The 20,354-nt window shown below is 36.2% G+C and overlaps 1 protein-coding gene across 1 annotated transcript in view; it reads left to right on the top strand.

The window, feature by feature from the left end:
• LOC123008006 (lysine-specific histone demethylase 1A) overlaps window positions 1-20,131 on the top strand; it is a 96,603-nt gene extending 76,472 nt beyond the window's left edge. Inside the window, exons 5-7 of the mRNA XM_044403574.1 lie at window positions 15,773-15,925; window positions 18,740-19,085; window positions 19,135-20,131. Coding sequence (XP_044259509.1) covers window positions 15,773-15,925; window positions 18,740-19,085; window positions 19,135-19,483 — 848 coding nt within the window. The 3' untranslated portion in view covers window positions 19,484-20,131. The remainder of the gene's footprint in view (window positions 1-15,772; window positions 15,926-18,739; window positions 19,086-19,134) is intronic.
• Window positions 20,132-20,354: the final 223 nt, after the last annotated feature.

Raw genomic sequence — 20,354 nt, 5'->3', positions numbered from 1 at the left:
GAATAAATCGCACTAGGGAATGATAGCATCACGAGATATTCTCAACTTTTTTTAACTTTGAAGCAAACCGCCAATCGGCCTCACCAAATTACTTGTGTGAAAGTACATGAGCATATGATTTGATAAGTTTTAATAATTTTTACACGTCGTTTTAAATGCTTCTTACTATATGAATTTTGGCGGGGTTGTTTTGTGGTGGTTTCCATAAGAGGTGCATAAATGAAATCTCGTTATGTGACGGCGCTTTATTCCAGTGAAGGAGCCATCAGACCCGGCACCGAGCACAATGCGACACCCCGCTGATATTCTAATAACACGACACCGTCAAGGCCGCCACCACCAGTCGTTTCTTAATTGACTTTTGGAACTGCATCGCACCTCTGGCCGCGCACCTTACCATTCGGTATTTGCAATTAAAATAACATCTCATCTGGAGTAAGCAATTCTAATATTGTTTTGTTCCCGATAATAACCTCGTTGGGAATGAAGAGGCGAGCCTATTTGCACGGATGGTGTGAACGATGGTTTCTGGAGTGTGCAGAGGTGTCGCAGAGTCTGTATCCCGGTGCGCGCTATTGATGGTTACACGCGTCTTGCAGAATGTTGTAGGCGTCAATCGCCGCCCCCGCTCTCTTTAACCAACATGCCGTGGCGACGATGTTATAAACATCTGTACAAAATAGCGCATGGCTTTGCCAGTGTACTTTAATTTGTTTTCCATGTCGACTGAAACGACATCAAAACAGGACGTGACATCATTAAGGACCGTATTAGCACGTTAGTAGGTCCCGATTTTACCGACGGCTTGGCACCGCTTATATTCATAACTCAAACCCAACTGTTCCAAAAAAGATATTGACCCAAACACTTATTCCACACTGGAAGCGTCTCTACCATCGAATTTATTGAAGAATATAGCTTTGTATTATATCCCAGGATTGCGAAAACGTCTGCCGCATTTTAATTAAAAGAGCTTTCGGTCAATTAAAGAAGAAAATTGTTGGAATATATTCTCCAACCTTAAGGAATGCTTTTTTACCATTTCTTACACAACTTTTTGTACTAACTATAGAATTTAAAATACATCCTGTACCTAAAGTATTCATGAAAAACTTAAAGATATTTATCTTTACTACCAAGTATAAAAAGAAGAAAAGAAGGGTAATAATTTTGTTGACTTTTATATCGATGCAAAGTTTATTTATGCTGAATTTTCGTTGGGTGATGGTTATGTTGGTAACTTGATGATGGAAACATCGAGATTGAAAAAAATGAGTGTCCGGGGCTGCACCTATTTTATATTAATTTTACTTCATTCTTCTTGGCATTATAGCATTTGTTAAATTACCGTACATGTTGATGCTGTTACATTCCGGTTGAAAACATATTTCTTGGTGTTCAAGAAAATTACAAGAACATTTTCGGTCGAAGCTATCCCGATTTCATCGTTTATCCAACGGTTGAAAGCAGCCGTTCATATTTCCTGTGATAATATGTAGAATTTGCGCCCGATGAAGTCGTTATCTTCATGAAAACGTCGATAACGAACGCCGCGGTGGTCTCAGGTATTCAGCACTACACAGTTTTGTACAACAACCAACATAAATTACGCGCACGCAACTTTGATATGCCACGATAAATACGTCATTGAATGGCTTTTCTCTATAATTTTAAAAGTTGTGGAGTTGGAGTGAATTTATTGCGTTAGATGGCGGTTACGAAAATAAAACTGAAACGAGCCAAACTGCAAGGTAATTTCTTTTTAATTTCGCCTCAAAAATGTGATCAACATGAACAAAACTCAGGGTAAACTGCACGTCTACTCATAATAAGCGACCGTACCTGGCCTTATTATCACAGTAATGCGGTTCAGGAGCCTAACCCGAGGCTGAGTCTGGAAAAAGCCGGCAATTTACACCCAATTAGAGATCGTCTAAATTGAATAACGAGTACCAGGTAGCATCTTCATAATAGGTAGCGTGTACTAAACAAACATAAAGCAATTAAAATTTCCGTAGCTGGTTAATACGATTTACATCTTTTGTTGTACGTTCAAAAAGTGTATATACAATGTTTGGCGTTTGTCTTTTTGCAACTACTAATTATTGACGAAAAGCGTTGAAAGGCGAAAGAGGTACGAGACAGATTTTCGATGTTTTATGGGCGAATTTTTATTCGCGTCACATTAGGTGTAAGAAACGAGCAGAACCGCCAACAAGCTGCGGTCCTATATCTTGGTTTTTATGGGCTACATGTGACCCGATTGTGTTCGGCGTAAATCTGTCGGACAACTAACAATACTCGCTTTAATTGTTAAAAAGTCTTTTCGGCAGACGAAGTCTATTGTACCAAAAGCATTGATTTTTCGATTGTTAATGTGTTCATATGCTCTATGCTTTAACTTATCCTAAGGGTGCGATTGTAGACGTTTTCGGAGCAAATTGTGTAGGTGCAAGTTGAGCCGAAACAAGGAGTAAAAAAATATTTTTTTGCCTCTGGATACTTCATATATAGACTACTAAACTAAGGCGTCGGAGCCAGATTTATATTCCCCTGAAGATGTTCAGTGAGTTTTGTTTTCGTATCGAATCGTAATAATTAACACATCTCTTGCGATCGTTGGCCGACATCATTAGGGGCAGCGTAAAATACGAGTCGTACAATGACGCTTCTCAACACTTAATAAAAACTCAACGCTAATTTCGCATAGGCATAATAAATCCGGTTATACACCATATAACTTCTCCGGCACTTCATTTGCGGCCGACGCCGTTAAAATCGTACGTGAACATAAATCGAGCTTTCTTTCTCCTTCTGGCAAATGACATTCTACACAGTCCTCTCTTGGTCGCCGCCGCCCGTGTGATTTATAGACTAAATGTGATGTAATAGGTAAACATATATCTCCAGTGCGGCATAAACGGTGGGCATATCGTGTCGGACAAGTGTAAATTGCGTCTAGGTCGCTGTAACTCATGCCATTAACGGAATGCGTAATCCTATGGATTCTCTTCCAGAGAGTCGGTGCTCACGAAGGCCCCGAGGTCCATCGCGGGTGGTGGCGGCGATCTCTTCGCTCATTCCGAGTGTTCATCCACCGAGGAGATCGCGAAGACTTTACAATGTTTTAATAACTTATGGGCGCATCTCATAAATATTAGTTCAGTACCTTACAGTAGTACTGTAGCTCATAGGGTATTTGTTCCGTTACTCGTTTTAACAGGTTGCTTTTCGATTCATGCTCTCACGGCTCGTTTTTATGGTTCACGAGCTGTAACTTATGGGAAAGAGAATTAGCATGTCTTCACCACCAACTCAAAGCATTAATAATACCCACTTACACGCTTGTTTGGATATGTTTTTATTTATACAATATTTTATTTAGGTACTCCCTCTTGCAGTTCTGGGCAATTTCAGAAAATATATGGCTGGCAATACTCCAACAATTTTTGGGCAATTCAGAAGATCGTTCTAATAAAATGTGGCACGCAGTCGTCGTAAAACAGCACCTTCCGAGGTCAACCTCTGCATGCCTTGTAAATCATCTATAGCGTGATATCTTCCTGACGTCATAAATTAAATTAATACCATAACACATAAATTATTACCATTACTTAAGAGTTACCACCATTCGTATTATAATAGTATATCGAATCTGGTGACTTCATTATTTCAGATTTTACGCACCAACAATGGGCAATTCAGAAAAAAAAACTGTCAGGTGTTGTTAATCTGCAAATAAATTACTGTATGCCAAGAAAATATCTTCATTAAGACCAACATTGAAAAATATGAAATTAAATTCTTCTTTATAAATATGAGGAATTTTGACGTCGTTAAAACGTTTTCAAACACGTCTTTGTGTTTATTAAACAGGTCTTAATTGGTGTGCGTTGTGTCATGAAACTTTTACCTTCTTTATGTCGATCAGTGCTAGACCGAAAAGGGATAAGTCGTTCCGCGAATCATTTTGACGAATGGCACAATTAGTCACGGAAGGTTGACTGGTAGCAAAATGGCATATATCGTGTGAACGTCATTCAGTCCTTTAAACTAAGTGATTCAATTTGAATGTAGTCGTCCCATTAGCGTTGGAGCTCGTTATAAATTCATCTGGGTAATAGAACTGGCAGGACAGACGCAAGTTGCATTAGCATAGGCTCGTCGAGATATCTTAACGCCATCTTGAATAATTCGACTTGTTCTGCTATCTGCATCGATGATCTGTTGAGATGGTAGACTATTGTATCACGTGTGTAGATCCGCGCGCTACTAAATGGAAATAGAGTGGGCTAGTTTATGTCTGTACGGGCCGATAAAGAAGATCGCGGTTGTGTTCTATTCAATCCAATGAAACAATTACGCCGATATTATCATTGACTGTTTTTAAACGACGCGCAATGTGTCGGTCCTAATGACAATAAGCCGAGACTCAGCAGGATCGACGTCATCGTCCCGACGTGAAAAACGACGTACTATCATGGTAGAACACAATACTGCATTCCGATCGTATTGATGCCTCACCGTCGGATGATTTGCGGTAATACAGCAGTGATTAATGTGGCAAATTGTTTTCAATTTAACTCGCAACAAGAATCGACGCTCCAACGACTGTTTTTCTACGTCTTCATAGAGCGCAGCGCAAATAGTTCATCCATCACATGCCGTTACTCCAATTACTGCAAATACCTGTGATGAGGCGAAAGTGTGAAGTTATGCCATTAAGACACCGGTTTATACCGTATGTCTGTCAAATTCTCTACGATAACAATTTATCTCCTTAACGCTACTGTAACTAGATCTTATGTGTTCTAATCAATAACTTTATTTTTTATAACAATTTTCTTATTTTATTAATAAAGGATATGAAGTATGAAATTTACTGTTCCTGTCCAGTGGTTTAATATCTTTGCAATGTATAAATTAAACAACGTTTTGTTGGATCGTGGTAAAAAGGTGAAGGGGCAGCAAAAATGCTAAACGCAAATGTTTCCTGCCTTGCCTGTATTTACCCATTACAATATTTTTTCTCATCAACTAAATGTTACAACCAATCTATCGTATAACATGTTATCTCTAACAGTACTGCGATGAAAAAGTATTGACCCCAGTATCGTGCAAGTCAGTAAGACAACTTAGAAATTGTTTACATAAGCAATGGCACAATTGAAAACAATGGATTACTGGCAGTGATGGTTATACACTTTTTTTTAATCAAATTAACATAAACAAAATACAAAACGTTTTATTAAGAAATTCGAAAAAAACGATTACAAATAGAACGCAAAATGCAGAACATGCGGTTTTACAAGAGAAAAAAATATTTCAATTTCGGGATTTCGCAGCCCGCCTCGAGGGAGGTGAAATTACCCTTTGATAAGATCGCTGTAGATTTATGTTTTCAACATAGTACCGTGTCGCATTTTTCGTAATTGTGTCAGTTGTTAATTAAAGGACTGTCTTATCTATACGTCGCGTCGCACTGTTTATTTCCACACTTGTTTGTGAATTTAGTCAGAATCAATGTACATGTACCTACTGTGCTTTCCGGTTTCGATTCCCGGTTAAGGGTTGAAACGCTCGTCGACAGGTGGCGGTTCATCGTCTGGACAAAACGCCGTGAATTTTTCGGCTTTTAGGCCGATAGCATCAGACAGAGGTGTTAATTAAATCCACTTCTTGCAGCGACTGGTCCCGAATCAATCACTGTCGGACGTAAACGATGTGTTTTATCAATTTTCTTAATCACCAACACACTCGCAGCATTATTATTTATTTGTCCAAAGCGTTCATCATTATTCGTTCGTTGGTGGACAAAAAATTGTCCGCCTGTTAAGGTATGACAGATCCTCGATGTTCAGTTTCGGCTTTATCAATAACTTTTGATGTCCAACATTTGTTTTCAAAATAAATCCCGGCGTTAATTTATTCGTGTAAAAGGAGACAAACGAACGAATGCGACGCGCGACCGCCCATCTGTCTTTTCTTGGCGACAATAAATTTCTCATTAATCATATTTTAATCGTTTTTCATGAAATAAACGCACAACCAAACGCTACACTCAGCTTATTTGCAAAAATTTGCTCAATTTTCTAAAAAAAATTGCATTAGACTAATGATTTATGAACAGCGAAGTTATTACATTTTTTTAATGATCTTAATTATTATTTTCTCCAGTTGCATACGACGTATGCAAAATATTCAATTTATCTCAGATATAAACCATTAAGTATTAGTTTTGTAATTATCTGCTGCACCTGTTTAATGATAGTGAAAATTAATAACGCTCAATGATATTTGAGGCATTTTTTCTAAAATCCAACAAGTTTCTTGGATTATTAAGCTACCAACACCTAGGCGGAGGTTTATTTTTATAATTTAAAAATTATTAAGACTTTTCTTTTGATCACTTCAGTTTTAATCAAAGTCAGGAGTTGTGCAGAAATCTTTTTTTTATCAATAAGACATTCATATTTTTTACAGTATTTTTCTGGAGGCTTTTAAACGGGAAAACATTGTCGAGACGGCGAAAGACTTTTCTTAAAATTATAGCATTGTAGTATAAAGTGTATAAGTGGTAAAAACCTCAAGGGGAGTTTTCTCATTTGGGCTGCGTGTTATTGTGGTTCCATTCCATACAGTTACATTACATGATTCGTACAGTCGATGGGGCGCCCAATGTACAGGAATGAACGTAGATGTATAGGGAGGCGGTTAACGTCTCACCACCCACTGTAACTTTGTAATTACGGTCGCATTAAGCTGACGTTTTCAAAGAGATGGCGATGACTTAGAGCAACCGCCCGGGACCGTGCACCACTTACGTTTCTATTTAGTTTCCAAATTGAGTTGTGCTAACTTGGCGGCTTCTTGAAGAGGCCTCAATGTTCTTGGGGATTATTCGACCTCAAAACCTGGAGCCGTAACAGGATATTCCTGCGGGCTTAATATTACTGCGAAGTGCAAACTACACATGAATTAAATTTTTATACTGTTGGAGTTGGAAAGCTTTAGATAGAAAAAGTGGAATAAATTGCGTCGAAATAACTCAAACTTGGTGTAATTCTTGAAAAACATTTAGTTTTCCAATTATTTTTCAGAAAACAACGCTTTCGTTTCACCAAAGCGGACGAAAAGTTAATGAAAACAATGACAAAGCGCATTGCTCAATTATCACGGTCACGAGTATCACTTCCTTTCCATTACTTCAATATAACATAGGAATTTTCTGGTCGGATCGTCATTATAACTGCTTTATTTTCAACCAACAACTGTTAAATTTGAACAAATCAATTATGTAGAAAAAGTAGAAAAAATTACCTGCCCCAGTAATCTAACAAATGAAATTTATGAAACCCATTAATTTGTGAAATAAATAAAAAGCATCTTTACAACATTATCTGCTTTTATTACGAAGCAACAACATGTTGTTGACATTTATGTACAAAACTTTGTGGCAGGTATAATATCGAGGAAAAAATCACACACAAAGTTTATCGCCTTATTTTATAGTTACATCGTTCTGAAGCGTCGATTTTTATTGCCTTTTGTAGTTATCCAGATTACGGAGTTTCTGCAGACGTGAAAAAATCTAACAGTGGTTTCAACCTTAGTGTTGTCTTCATCTAATAAAACACCCTCGATGACGGTCGTAAGTTATGCATTTTATTATCGGTGTCGCCCGTAACAATGATATGATAAATGAGCTACAAGGAGCCGTAAACAGTGGAATCTCGACCATAAAATAACGCTCTCTGAGCTTTCCTATCCGTGCGTATTCTGCACAGCTCTTATCTGTCAACAGCCGTGATAAATAAGGGAGCGTCAGTTATTAACAGATAATTTCCCGCGGGGCCATAATCGAATTGTCTAATTTTTATTTCAGACATTTTATCTTGAAGTTTTCTATGCCAAATTTTGAGATTTGATTTAATTTAATAAGGAATATAGAGATAGTTGTGCTTCTGACTGGAATGCAGGACCGATTTTCCTTCGATACAGACACAAAAATATGTCTAATATTTCTGTGTCGGTAGTATGATACCATCGTGGGGATTAGGGCTACCGATATCTTGGCGGTACTGTCATCAGCCTGTTCATCCGTAGACAGGTGGCAGGCCCAAAACGGCCGCGTTTTTATCCTGATGATTATTGTTAGTTCATCATTGGGCAATAAATTATATTTAGGAGGATAGGAAGCTTTTTAATTCTATGAGGTCAAGAGGCACTCCTGTTTGATTGCTAATGGAATGAAATTCTTGTTTTACCCTCTATGCCTTGGTTGCAAGTAATAATTTATATTGGTGACAAGTTGGATCCTTTAGTTTTATGAAAGATAAGCTGTCTGCATTGAATTCCGATACCGTTTTATATATTCTTGGCGACATTATAGAGCGAAGACTCCCTGTGAGTTCACCACACATCCCGTGGTCTTACCGCCGGGGCGGCCATCAATCATCCACTAGCGCGTTCTTTTCTCGGCGGTCTTACTTTGGACGTGGCAGTACATCGACCCTCAAAAGCTCCACCGCAAATAATACGTTCTCGGCTACCGTTGCCACCAAAACCGCATGATTTATCGCCGGTATTTCGGAGCGTTTTATTTTCCTTATCGATTGATATCCCAATTATGGCAACATTATCCCGGCATAGCCGCATAGGCCATCTATGACAACGTCCTTAATGGGTCCACGTTGAGATAATATTACGTAAACGGTGTCTATTTTATCGATTTGATCGATCGATTTACTGATCCGAACGTATTAATGATTGAAAAACACCTCATTATCAAATAAATGAAGCGTGCAACAAGGACCGATGGAATCCTTTTCACTCTGTGTGATTAATTAGTGTCTCCCAAATGCAACTGATGGTAAGCGTGCTGGGGCTTTGGTCGCTTGTTTTCAAAAGCACGAGATTGATGCTCCGGTAAATCTATTAATTGGGATTGTCTGTCGGGTTCAATTTAGATTAATTGGCGATAGATCGGTCGACTGGTGCGGCAGGTTAATACAAAATATTTATTTACTTAAAAAGTTCACCTTATAACATTATATAGGTATCCTAAATTACGATTGGTTGTTTGTAGAAGTAAGAAAATAATTTATAGTAGAATAAAATCTTAAATATAAGACACTCTGTGTAGTTATGTTATAGCGCTGTCGGGATCGTGTTCGTAGTTTGAGGTAATCGTCAAAATTTTTAATAGACATGGTTGACTGTCATTTATGGTACCTCTGGCATTGAAATTGGCTTATAAAACCATTAAAACAGACAAGTGGAATGCAACGAGTATAAAGAAAATTTGTGATACCTTAAAACAACTCAAATTTGTTCGTTTGTTTTTTAATAGTGGCGCATAATTAAATGTAATGTAGTTATCGTCACATTTTATTGCACTTGATAATTTAACAACATCTTCAACAGATTATCAAAAATCAAATGGCTTTGACTTGACAGAACTAGAAAGGAGCAAAGATAAAAATTAACAGTCATGCCAAACGGCTCGTTGGGTTTTATGTCAGTTGTATTATTTGAGTACACGTAAACGTCGACAAAATCTAACGCTTTGGATGTGGTAGAACTATAATTATAGTGAACAATAATAATGAGAGCCTGGTTTTAATTTCACTACAATGAATTAAATTATCCAAAACGTTGCGGTGAGCACCTTTTGATCGGATCATTTTTGAACAAAAGCGATCGCTCGGGTGGAATTTCATGGGAAATAATTTTGATTTGTGGTGAAAAGTACTCACCTGTATACAGTACCCTATTTATCGTTTTTATTCAAAATTCCGGTACTTACGCACAAGAAAATAGAAAGTAACATAGTCGAGTTATGTAGCACACACCTGCCCACTTTTCATTTTTATCAGAAACTAATAATTATTATCAATAATGAGTACGCTTATCAGATTTGTGCAAAGAATAGTATAGAAAAGTTTTCATTAATTGGTACCTACCGAGTACCTGCCGCTTGGTACCTACCTATTATTTCGATTACGTGAAGTAATCGACATAAAAAAAATCTGTATCGCTCTATTTGTTTTTATTAAAGTGATTGTAAGGGGAAATAAAGGTAGCGCAACACAGTTGGAGAAAGAATGGACCTGGTAGCTACAGGATGTCGTAAATCAGATGGATATTAGATGTGGGACCATAAAATATTCTACTGACTTGACGCCATAATATAGTACTTCCAACGGTTTCAATTTTGTCCGGGTCGTTTGATTATTTAAGTTTTGTATACTTTGATATTTTATTAATATTTTTAGTATTGGACAAACAGGAGATAATTAAATGCATCCGGAAAACTATAACTTTGTAAAAATAAATTTCGTTTTATGACTTTTTAATATTTATTTTGTTATTATCGCATGTTTATGTTTTTAAAATTAAATTTATGTTCACATAACACAATCAATAATCTCATTCTACGAGAAAACATAATTATTATTAGCTACACTGAGTCGTTTATTATTTTGACTTTTATGTTCAATCATAAGATAAACGGCAAGTTTAATTAAGGTAAATAGGGACGATTAAAGATTTATTGGCGGTGTAAATGGGAAAAATCAAAGTGTCGCTGCATCGAATGTAAGACTAGCAGCAGACAACTATGTATATTATAAATTATAGACCTTCTCCAATGCATATTAAAAGTTCTATGCTACATTCACAATTAGGGTAAATCCAGGAGAGATGGACCAGCGGGATAGATGGACTTTTGAATTTAGAACCTTTCTAGGGCTCCATCTCTTATAGAAAATGTTAATATTATTATTTTTAGTTACTTTATAGGAAACCGCTTAAAAACGCGTGGTTCAATACAAAATTATAAGTATTTTTTGCAAAAACTTGATCAAAAAAATTTAGTACCAATCGTCTCAGTGCAACAGTGGCAAGTTTAAACTTATTATTTATACAAGAATGTACTAATACTATGTTTATCATTAATTATAATCTAAAAACAGTGTTCTGTTCAAACGTGATCAGCTGTAATTTAGTAATTTATCTCTCTTTCCGCATCGGTGAAAGATGGACCACCTTTATTGAAGATAGTTTTTGGGTGTATTTTTAGTGAAAGCATGTTTACAATTTACATTAGAATAAAAAGTGCGCCATATACAGAGAAATTGAATGTAAAAAAATTACAAAAGACAAAAAGTGCAGTAAAATATTTAAAAAAAATAGAGATAAACGAAGCTACTACAAAAAAATTTGTCATACAGAAATCAAAAATTTTGAATTGAATTCACGAATAATGTACATACATGGCTAGATACAGATTTGTGCCAGCCATACAGAAAACATTGTTAAGAAAAAATAGTAGGAGTAATTAGAAACTATTAGTAGTTCATATCAACCATACAAGATGGGACATCAGATGGACTTTAACACATCACACATTCGTGATGGTTTGAATTGAAATAAAGATTATAATTTTACATCAGTTTTTTCAAAATGTGGTACATCTTTCCCGGACTTACCCTAAAAGTAAAATTTTCTAGATAATTTTCTCGTTAGAACCGGAAACGTTTGGTTGTTGGAATTTATTTCTTAATCCTAATGAGTGGTAACAAAGTTTTGAAGAAAATTTAGAGATTTCAACACCTTTCCTGTCAAGTTAATCGGTATAATCCTTTACCAAAAAAGGACTTGTTAGTCTGATCATTAATTTTTATGATGGTGCATATAAAATTCATTTATCATCAACACTTGATCCGCTTTTGCACGACAAAATTATGCTGACAGTCCGAAAAGAAGATACTATTTTTAATTAAGAGATAAATTATATTTCTAATAGTGTCGCAGTAGAAAAATTCAATTAATTAAGGGGGCTTTCATATTTATTTTTGATACTTTTGACAGTGGCTTTATCGTGTTCTCCGCGCCTATTTGTTACGTAACAAGTACCTATATTGCGGCCCATTATTCTTTCAGTGCGAGTTAAATTTCTGATGTTAATCAAAATGTAGACCTCCTCGAATTTTATTTATTGATTTGCATTCTTCTTCGGTAGCTGGTCGGCATACAACACTTGTACCATTTTGCTTAATCATTCAGTGCGGACTCCTAACGAGCCTAAAGTAGTGGCAGTGGCATGGAACAGGCGGTATGCGGTCCGTTAGCCAGCATATGAAATTAGGACCGGCCATGTCTTGAGTATTCATTATCAAGACCGTATATCAAGCAACTAAGTACACATGTCATGACGTCAAAAGCAGCGACCAATCGTCGTCTTCCAAACCTTATAAGACAATGCAACTGGGCGGAGACCATGGCCTCAGGCCCCCCGAACTCGTCCTCTGCCAAAAATCCACAAAACTCATTTCTTTGCCGAGAGACCACTCACACGGCAACTCTGTCGAATTCTAACCAATGATCCAAAAGAAGCCAAAAATTTGAGGTGATGGTACCGGATATGGCAAAGTTGCCATTATTCGCGACATTTTATGGTTATGGAGTCTCATTTACGAAACCTGTTCGGTGAAAGAGAGATAGGCATGGCCCACCTTCTGTCGCAATTTAACTTTATTCGCTGTGAGAAATTATTTAGAAAATGTTATATCTACACTGTAGACCTTGTACGTATTACAATTGCCGTTGCAGAAACCTTGTGTAACAAGTCACGAATTGCAAGATTTCATAAACTTTGCCGCTCTAGATTATACGGCACGTCTGGAATTATCCGGCAGCCGGAATGGTCGAACAGAAAAATTCTAGTCGTGTATCAATATTTCTCTAAAGAATAGAGATCGACTTAAAATGATAATTTAATTCCATTAAGGATCGCGAACGGCGTGCTCATCCCGTACATCAATCTTAATTGGCAGAATAAATGATTGGTAATGGTTAGGCCACTAGCGCTTCGAGGAATGACTATTTTTAGTAAATAAGATTTTTCCAATATACTTAAAAAACATTTATGACTCTGAAAAAAACAAATAATTATATTGTTTGAAGTAAATATAGCTACAGTTAATATTAAAACTTTATATTTTAACATGTGCCTACCTAAATATTTTTATTGATTCATTGTGTATACTATGTATGTACCTATTTGATAAAATGTATGTAAAAAGACACAAAACTGAACCACTGAACCACTATAGACTTAATAAAGTTACATTTTGAAAAAAAAGGAATTGATTGATTGTTGACCAGTTTGTGCTAGTGTCACCTGATATGCTGCCTAGAAATTAATGTAAACCCATTTTTAAAAGTACCGTTTAGGACGTTGAAAGACACATTTGTTTATAGTCACGTTCTATAAAGTTGTAAAAAATTTGTCAACTTTTTTGCACTGTTTATAAATATTAATGCGACATTTCATTTATTTGAAGTTGGCTAAAATTAATCAACTTGTTGTGACAATTTTTGCTATAATATTACTTTTTGTTGGGAGTAATTTACAATAACTTATAGTACGCAAAATTAGGTACTCAGTCCCCAAAAACAGTTTTTGCAGACTAAAAAATAAAATTGGTTACTACGGTAACGAATTTTTTAATTAGTAAGAGGTGTGAATTCGTGTTTTGGGAGCTTTAACAAAAAAATCTTGTATGCACCACGTACGCAACCGATTTTAGGTGACTCCTCTCATTAAAAACTCGGCTCATACGTCGCCTCGTCATTAATTACGATTCGTCCCCTAAAACCCTATTTTGCGTACTTAAATACATAAATATCTATTTAGTTCCTCAATACCCAAAATACAGTTTTTCTAGATGTATAAGTCAATTTAGTTACTATGGTGGCATCAAACGTCAAACGTTTCTGCTTCTAGTTCTCTAATAATAATAACTGAAAATGATTATACTAATTACATGATAAAGATGATCGTAAATGGGCAGGTACAATAAAAAATAGCGTATAACACTCGTTTATAAGCGCCTTTAAAACACTTACAACGTTAAAGTACTCCGCTGATGCGTCGTGCTCTTAAACCCGTCGTGCGTGTTTAAAGGCTTGCTTATAAACTAGTATTATAATATACTATTAAATTATCTTACAGAAACCAAGATTGATTACTTGAAAAATTGACTGAGTACAGTTGTTTTTAAGTTCAGCATTTATGCATTTTTGTTCTTTTTTTAAAGGTATTACATTTTTTTTAAATCTCAACGTACCGGCCTGTAGATTTGAAAAACCTTTACTTTGATGTAGGTATAATAGATACTTGAAATTCTGTTGTATATTAAGAGAGTAATTTTGTTTTCAATATACTAACGTCTCAAATCGTTGGTCGCGGACACCCTTAAATACGAAGTGATCCAGAAAGACTGAGTCTGTAGGTAACAGATTTAAAAGTATTTTTGTTGATAATTTGAAGCACTGCAACCGGATACAGTTCTTCTTAACAAATACTTAATGTACAACCCCTCAATATTGTTGAATTGTTCTTAATCAAAAATGCGTACTCCAATGGTAACCTTTAAGAATTATAGTCAGGATTGCCAACATATTCATTCGTTGTGGATCACTTTTTGTGTACACAAAGTAGCTACACAAAATAATGTTTGAAATTCTTCAAAAAGAATAATGTTTCATTACCTAGGTACCTATTTGCCGCTTCCAGTTTGTAAAAAATGTCTCAAATATTGAAAGAAGTCTATCAATACAGGGTGTATGCCTGACGTCCTGGCCATGCAACCCAAAAAACAAATTTAATTTACGTCTTGATCTAATTTTAATTACAATTTGCATTTGCAATCCAAGTTATCTTATGTCGCTTTGACAGTGCTTTGACAAGCAACTTATGATTTATAAAAAACTGGTTGCCTACCTTTAATGTTTTATTCTTTCATATATTTTGTATTGGGTTTACACCGAAAAGACTTCTCTAATTTCTCTATCATTCCGCGAGAACTGAATGGCACTAATAATCGTTCTCTACGCTGATGAGTGACATAAGATGATGACTTGGATTAAACTTGCAAATCCTAATTTAAATTGGATCAAAGGCGTAATTGAAATTTGTTTTTTGGGTTGCATCGCCAGAGAGTCAGGCTCATTATCTAGTCTTAATCGCCCTGTGTAAGTACATATAGGTATCCCAAAATTAAAAAAACACTAAACAATGTTTTGTCAACTTCTATAAACATCAGCAATACATTATTATTTACAAGTCAAAATTTTATCAGCGTAAATATTGAATTTACAGTTCACGAAAAGTCGAAAAGTCAAAATTTTGATGTTTCACTGTTGCTCTTCGGTGGACATATTTTTATTCATTTCACGTGATGCATTTTTGCTTTTTTATTCTATTTTTTTCCTTTTTTTTGCGAGCAGTGCAATATTTTGAATCGACTCGCCCGTTCGCCCCCTGTGTAAATTCTCTCCTCGTCAGTTTTTAGTTTTATGCTCGGTCGATTTTCTCTCATGACGTTCGTGTGTTTGTTTAAGCTGCAATTATCGACCAGACGCTGTAATTACCTGGCTCCAATTAAAATAATGGAACGATGCCATGAACTATTAGCATTTCATTGGAGGGAAAAGAACGCAGAACGTGATCATTTTTTCTCTGTTATTACATACACACAACGTGCACACAATGCACGGATTAACGAAAATAAAACCAAAATTAGTCTTATCGTATCAGCATCTTTGTTGTGGTTTATAGAGGAAGATTTTTTATCATGTGGTATTTGGGAACTTGATGACTATGATAAATGGTGCAACTCGCCCAGTTATTATTTAATTTCCTTTTGTTGATTTTATCTAAACTATGAAAATTGGTCGTAACTGTTGTTTTTTTCTTTTACAGTTCGCAACGGATATTCGTGTGTACCAGTGGCTTTAGCTGAAGGTTTGGATATCAAACTAAATGCTGCTGTTAAAAAAGTGGAATACAACAAGAACGGAGTCGAAGTCACTGTCTATAATCCCAGGACACCCCATTCAGTAAATACTTATCACGGTAAATACTTGAAACATTTCTTTTCACTTTATTTTTAAATTGAAAGTCAAAGCCTCTAGGGAGCAAGTCTTCCTGATAAATAAGCTGTGCTCTACACACTCATTACATTGCATTAAATCTTAAGTATGTGGTGAAGAAGCCTCGTAATTAGTACCGATCTTCTCCGATATACGTTTACAAAGTTGATTCAACGCGGAGGTCGTAATTCAAAAAAACGATTTTAATTAGCGCCGTGGCAACATTATAATTTGATAGAACACGCCCTGTAAGCTATACTCTAAACTTGCCGGAAGTCGTAAATAAACAAAAGTAGGGGCCACTGACTCCGGTTGCTGGTAGCCGCTGGAGGAGGTGCTCTAATATGTCGGCTGCCATTGGTCGCTGTTATCATATGCAGATATGATATCTAACCGCCTCACCAATTAGATCGGTGTCCCAAGTGGAACGAATGATATTTGTCGTGGTTATCGTCCGACGACGGCGGTGCTCCACCTTATTTTTAACGAACTCAAATACTAAACTACCTATATTACTTATGCCATGTTTTTAATATTTGACCCACACAAATACGTCCACCTTCGACACGAAAAAGGCATTACGTGATTACCGCTTAAACGAAAACAGCTGCTCCCTTTTAGCCTTCCCCCTTAATTGAATACAGTTTGCTTTGAGTATTTAATTGCAAATAAATTTAAACTTAGCCACCGGAATCAGATAAACCATAAACTGATGATATACGATCTGAAACTGGATAAATTGTGAAGTTTTAATCAGCAACATGTCAGTAAATGGACTTTAAGTATTTCAAGTCAACATTGTTGTATGTCTAAGGATGCAAGGAATTTTATTGCTGCTCATTCTAGTAATACATCATCACATATTTGCACCTTTATTTAGATGGTTCTGAACGTGATAGGGATCATTTGATCTTGTCTTTTATACGCTTTTGTTCCGTACAGTTGGCTGTCAGTTTTTTCGATCACACTAGAGAATAATTCATGATGATAAACACGTGCTTCTAGTAATGCAGTTGCAGGAAACAAGCACAAAATATGTATGCAGGTTTTTATACTCAGTACATACTAGTGCATAATTACTGTTCTATATGAACGCCTTCTGTTTACCATTATTTGTTTAAATTGTTACATTAACAATACTACAGCCACTGGAAATAATGTTGAAACAGCATTTGCTCTGCATTACTAATGATAAAGTTTTTAAAATTTAAAGCAAACATTTTTTTGGATTAGGTTTAATAAAAAGTGGCCCCTAATAATTACATGTGACATGAGAAATGATAAATACGCTTTCAAACGTCAAAATTAATTTCCAACGTTTTGGTTGTATGTATGTGTCTTCCAATTTATCATAGTTTTTAAGAATAGGATCTTTTTTAACTAAAGATAATAATAGTTGTCGTAAATTACATGATTCAAAATAACTAAATTTCGTAGGTTTTCTCATTCCAACGATGTTATCTGTCAAATAAATTTCCTGCTTCAGGTCTATCGTGCCGGTTAAGACCATAACCTTTCAAATTACGGGTCATAGTCTTCAAAATCAATTTAACAGCCAAACTAACGATCGCATATGACAGTAAGACATATGATATTGATGAACGTGGCATACCACACACCTGTTAAGTTATTTTCCAAAATATTAATTATAAATAGGCAGTGGTTAGTTTGTGAAGGATAACATACACTGCAAATTCCATAGCTGTATAATAAATGTATCAACACTAGATAAATCGCTTCGGTAATTTGTGCTTAACAGTTTGATTATACATTTGGCTTGGATGTACAGTCAGAATTCCAAACTTGTCACGAACGCACCTGAGAGTCAGTAATTTATTAAGATTATAGAATGCAGCTCTCTCTTATTGTTGCAATTGACATTTATGAATCTAATCTTTATCTCGAATAAAAAGGAGAAACATGTTTTCCACAAATTGGAAATTATGATACAAGTTCGAACAGAAATTTTAAAACCAAACTTATGTCCTCACTGAGGCTATTTGAAAAATTTTTCATTCCTGAAGTTTTTTTCCCCAGCCATAACTACTAATTTGTGATAATTAACCGAAAGTATGTACAATATGTTTGCGTCAACGTTGTCGAGATTTCTCGAGGAAAATAGCATGCGATATTTACGGTGACAATGAAAGCAACAGGTAGTCAGACTGCTAGACATTGTAGGCACTTGAGACATTATTATTTGCCACTTTACGTGTCATATACGTTATTTTGTATTCGCTGTTGACAAGTACAGAGGCGTGGCGCCTGATTTTTGCCGGAAGGATGTATTTTCTTGAAACAATCGCCATTGTTCACCACTTAGTACCCCACTACATGGAACAAAATTTGTAACACTGGTTGAAAATTTTATTTTTCTGTATTTCTGAACAGTTTATCTGATGTGCCCCGCGCAAATTAGTACCTCGTTAGCCGGCAGCATTTATTCAACGTAAACCAGCTTAGGACGATGCTAATAGTATTGCCAATATTTACTGCTTGTAACGATTATTAGAATTTCTTATCCGAGCGCACAGAGGCGATTGTGACAAAGACTACATAATTACGTCCATCCCGCATAAGATCGACACAGAACAATCTTCGACAGAATTTGATCTCGAAACTGATGAATGGTAACTGTAATCCTTGAGTTTACCATTAATTGGTCACGTCAAATGCACAACATTGTGCTTTTGGCCGTGTGGATTTATCGGTTTGTTGATCCTGATAATGGCTCCCTAGGGATTGCATTGTATTTCCAGACAAATTTCTCAAGAATTGATTTTGGTTTATCTTGCAGCGGACGTTGTCCTGTGCACTCTTCCTCTGGGAGTTTTGAAATTATGCGCGTCTCCAAACTCTTCCCAGCTGAATACGGTCCAATTCTCACCACCTTTGCCAGATTGGAAGACTTCAGCAATCCAGAGGTTGGGTTTTGGTAATTTGAATAAAGTTGTCTTGTGTTTCGAGAGGATTTTTTGGAATCCACAAGCTAATCTTTTCGGACACGTTGGGAGTACGACTGCGAGTCGAGGAGAATTGTTTCTCTTCTGGAATTTGTACAAAGCACCGGTCCTTCTTGCTTTAGTTGCAGGTGAAGCGGCTGCTATCATGGAAAATGTCACCGATGATGTTATTGTCGGAAGGTACGTACACCTGTCTTAATTAAATTAGTCGACGAAGAAATTTTCTTAGATGTATCGCCGTACTTCGAGGCATTTTTGGCCAGTCTGGAGTGCCTCAACCGAAGGAAACCGTGGTAACTCGATGGAGGGCCGATCCCTGGTCTAGGGGTTCGTACAGTTTTGTCGCTGTTGGTAGTTCAGGCAGCGATTACGATTTGTTAGCGTCTCCTGTGATTCCCCCAAATAGTCAAGGGGTTTCGGGGACTGCCGGTCCTGCGAGAGTCTTTTTTGCAGGAGAGCATACGATTAGGAATTATCCTGCTACGGTCCATGGAGCATTTTTAAGTGGTCTAAGAGAAGCTAGTAGAATAGCAGATCAAATTATCGGAAATCCGTGCCTTCCTCAACCCGCCGAATGAGGAAATTTTGATGTCAGTATTTAATTAATGGCGTAGTTCATTAAATTTTTTAGAGTAATTATCGGTCTGGCTGACTTCAGATTTGATATGTGTGTATAAGATAACTAAAAACGCTCTATAAATTTGCCTTAATTGCAGTCTGGAGCGTCGTATTATAAAAAATAATAAATATTGTAAGCTTGTAAGATAAATTTCTTCTGTGTTTTATGCACAATTATGCGCTTGTATCGCGTCACGTAAATTATGAAGGGAATATTTCAATATAGTGGATTGAAAGACGTTACAATTTCAATAGAGAACGATTATTATTAAACAAAACGAAAGTAGATCACGATCATCCTCAATAATTGCAACAGTGGTCTATAAATCTTTGCGTTGTTACAAAGCGATGTTAACTGCAACCAACAGAGGTAATTTATCTTCAATTGAACATTTGCATTGTTAATTTTTTACCTATATACAATTCTTCTAAATTTCATACTTGAAAAGTGATAATTTGTTATTAAGATCAAATTTGTTATCAGGTATTTTATTGAATCAAATTAGTACAATTTTTTTGTTATGTGAGAAGTTGCACCCGTCTCGGCTGTTGTGCTTGTACTTTTTTTAATTTAACGCTTTGGAAAATAAATCGTGAATGACACGAAATATATTGAAGTTTTTGCATTGTGCAGAAAAACGCCCATCTTTCATCCTATTAATAATGCGTTCCTTGTACCAAATAAATCACTGCCTGCACTTCGTATTTCTCAATTTGTTTCGCCTGGAGTTTACCAATTTACAGTTTATCTTGGTTAGCGTCACCTTGAAGGTGTGCAATCGAGGGCGCGAAATTCTACAAAACAATCTTGAAATCGCAGCATTTAACAAA

This window comes from Tribolium madens, unplaced genomic scaffold (genome assembly GCF_015345945.1).
Source record: "Tribolium madens isolate multiple individuals breed KSU strain unplaced genomic scaffold, Tmad_KSU_1.1 Scaffold_3;HRSCAF=73;Tcas5.2_LG2, whole genome shotgun sequence".
NCBI lineage: Eukaryota > Metazoa > Arthropoda > Insecta > Coleoptera > Tenebrionidae > Tribolium > Tribolium madens.
This window is presented reverse-complemented; position numbering and strand designations above follow the sequence as displayed.